General features: G+C 55.4%; 1 protein-coding gene across 3 annotated transcripts in view; it reads right to left on the reverse strand.

Moving 5' to 3' along the window:
- Positions 1–6: 6 nt before the first annotated feature.
- The window catches only part of FPR1 (formyl peptide receptor 1), a 5,677-nt gene continuing 2,502 nt past the window's right edge, over positions 7–3,181 (reverse strand). For 2 of the 3 annotated variants that reach the window (XM_006157736.3, XM_027775381.1), the window contains exon 2: positions 7–1,433. In XM_006157736.3, the coding sequence (XP_006157798.1) occupies positions 365–1,423 (1,059 nt within the window). In that variant the 5' untranslated portion in view covers positions 1,424–1,433 and the 3' untranslated portion in view covers positions 7–364. The remainder of the gene's footprint in view (positions 1,434–3,181) is intronic. The other variant, XM_027775382.1, reaches the window with a different exon arrangement.

Genomic DNA, 3,181 nt, shown 5'->3' on the forward strand with positions numbered 1-3,181 from the left:
ACTCTTTCACACCCCATCCCTCGTTCTAGGGTAACCGCACAACTTATTACCCACAGTAGGACACTGTCAGCATGAATGGATAATACCGATAACTATGCCAGGGTAAGCTTCGCTCAGGACCACTCTAGACAAGCGGGGCTATGATCTTCCTACCTGCTCTCACCTCTGACCACCCCGGCTAGGGTCCCAACAGCAAAAAGCTTTTCATCTACTTCTCCCTCCAAATCAGGGTGCACAGGGAATTTTCTCTGAAGTGTGGGTAACGCTCAGATAAGCAGGGAGTGCGTGTGGCGTGGGATGACTCGAGGTGGGGCGATGGGATGAAGTGGAGCTAGGAACTGAGAAGGGGCCCCTGGCTCCCTCCTCACATCGCCTTTAGCTCGGCCTCGGCAGGAGCTGCAGCAGAACTGGCCGCGGTGTCACTGGTCGGAGCTGAGTCCTCGCTCAGGGCCCTCTCTAGACTGGCCGGCAGGGAGTGGATCAGCCTCTCTCGGAAGTCCTGGCCCATGAAGACGTAGAGCATTGGGTTGAGGCAGCTGTTGAAGAAGGCCAGGGAGCTCGTCACGTCCAGCGCCATTCTGAGCTCTTGGCCCGTACCAAGCAAGAGTTCCCGGACCCTGACCGTGGCCACGAGGGCCACCACCTGATACGGGCACCAGCAGAGGAGGAAGGCCGCCACCACGAAGGACAGGACGCGTAAGGGGCGGCTGGATTTAATCAGGCCCTGTCTGCGGAGCTTTGTGGCCACGAGGCCGTAGCAGACCGCGACGACAGACATGGGCGCACTGAAGCCGATGATGAACCGGATGATCCCTCTGACCGTCAGCATGGTGACGGCCACCTTCAACTTCTCTACAGGGTCGTCGGTCCAAGGAGAAAAGTCGAAAGTGCAGACGGTTTTCCCCGGGAACCGGACGTGAGGTACCGTGGTCACACGAATGATCACCGGCAAGGTGAGGAGCAGAGCGCAGATCCAGGGCACGAAGACCACCCTCCTGGCCAGCCCCACGGTGCGGTGGTTCTGGGCCCAGACGGGATGCAGGACGCAGACGCAGCGGTCCAGAGCGATGAAAGCGATCAGGAAGACACTCCCAAACAGGTTAATGTCCACCACAGTAAAAATGAACTTGCACAGGAACAGCCCAAAAGGCCAGTGTCCCCCCATGGCCTTCGAGACCGTGAGGAGCGGCAACGTGCAGGTGAAGGAGAAGTCGGCCAAGGCCAGGTTCAGGTAACAGACGGTGGTGACCGTGCGCGCCATGCGGAAGCCGGCCACCCAGATCACAAGCCCGTTGCCCAGGACGCCGAGGACAAAGGTGACTGCAAGGACCAAGTAGGAGAAGATGTCCAGGGCCAGGTAGCCGGCTGGTGCCGTGGGGGTCCCCCCAGACATATTCATGGGGAGAGAGGAGTTAGGCTCCATCTGGCTCACCCTGAAACAGGTCAGCCATGGCCATCTGTTAGTTACGGCTCTGCACAGCTCGTCCGCGTCTTCATCTCCGCACCCCCAGCTTGCCCACTCCGACCTCCCTCGCCCTCCCCTAGCGCTCCCGGTCCAGTCCCAATGTCCTCGCCACCACCCCTTCTGCGCTCACACACCCTAAACTGGCAACCGGTGATCAGACCTATTTGGAAATCGCACCCTGTAACATGTTCCCACAGTTGCTTACACGCAAGCCACCTGGTTCGAGTGCCGACCTGGCGGCTTGAAAGTCATGCCAGGTGCATGTGTGTGTGCCCAAACCCCTAAGAGGAGAATGGAGGAGAAGGGGATGTGTCATGGCCATCTCCTCTAGGGTGATTTCTCCCTTTCCTTCTCTCTGTGTCTCTCTCTGACAAACGCACTCGCCCTGTGACAAAAATCTGGGGGAGAAAGTGCCTACCTGACAATTTAAAATGACACGTGTACCGGCCAGCAGGTAGCGCGGAGGCCAAGGTGGCTGGGTCTCGCATAGTCAACTCTGCTGTTTAAGTCCTGACCTGGCAGCTCTGAACAATCCCACCAGGCGCCGGCAGGTGGCGTGGTGAGCAAGGGCGCTGGACTCCCACATGGCTGACCGCAGTTTGAGTCCTGGACCTGGCGGTTTGCTTTCTCACTTTCCCTCTCTCTCTCACTCTCGCTCTGTCCCTCTCTGGTCAAATTAAAATAAATAAATAAATAAAGTTAAGATAAAAAGATAATTCTTTAAAAAATCACAGCGGACGCTTGTATGTGCCCAAAATCTCAAGAGGAGAATGGAGAAGGGATTGTGGAGTGATCCTCCCCCCTGGAGGGGTGGGTGCTTCCTTACTTTCTCTCTCTGTCTCTCATCTCTCCAGTGAGCACACATGCCCTCCAGAAAAAAATTAGAAAAAATATGAAATCCGTGGACGGTATTTTGTGCTAGGCCTCGATGCTCTCTGGTCTCAGAAACAACGTGGAGACATCGCTTTCTTCTCCCATCCCCCACTCTCCATCCTGTCACTGAGACACTGCGGCCTGTTTGTCCTTAGGACTCTCTGAGGATGGTGCTGATAGGTGGGGTGGTGGCTAAGGCACTGGACTCTCACGTGGCCTGCGGTCATGTGTCCCAGGCCTGTCAGCTGACTTTCTCATTCTCTCTCTCTGATCAAATTAAAAAATAATAACAATAAGTAAAATTAAGAAACAAAAACAGAAATGTTTAAAAGAAAAAAAAAAAAAACCTCTGAGGCAACCACTTGAAAAGGCTGATGCCAAGAAGAGGGAAGGTTCTGCAACGGCAGGGCGGGACGGGCAGCAGGAAGCCGTGTAACCTCGGCTCCTCTGTGGCTCAAGGGAGCACGCTGGTGGTGGCAGTAAACACACCACGGTGGCTCCTGCGGACAGAGCTCCTTCTCGGTGGCAGTCGCCGTACACACACTGGCCTTCACGCCTCTGATCTCACCACGCGCGGCCTTACCTAAATATCTCCATAGCCGTGCGATCGAAGGGGAGATCAACCTAAGTTTGCGACTCTTTTTTGTATTTTTTGAAAAGAGGTTTTTGCCTTAGGGCACACTGGAGAGACAGAGACAGAGAGAGGGAGAGTAAGAAATCATTCCTGGGGGACAGCTACACCGCAATCCATTCTTCTCCCAGGATCTCGAGCATGTACACGTGTGTCCGATATGCATCTCAAGCTGCCGGTCCAGACTCGAGCCACATGTCACTGGGAGCCCA

This window comes from Tupaia chinensis, unplaced genomic scaffold, assembly GCF_000334495.1.
Source record: "Tupaia chinensis unplaced genomic scaffold, TupChi_1.0 Scaffold000559_1, whole genome shotgun sequence".
Taxonomy (NCBI): Eukaryota; Metazoa; Chordata; class Mammalia; order Scandentia; family Tupaiidae; genus Tupaia; species Tupaia belangeri.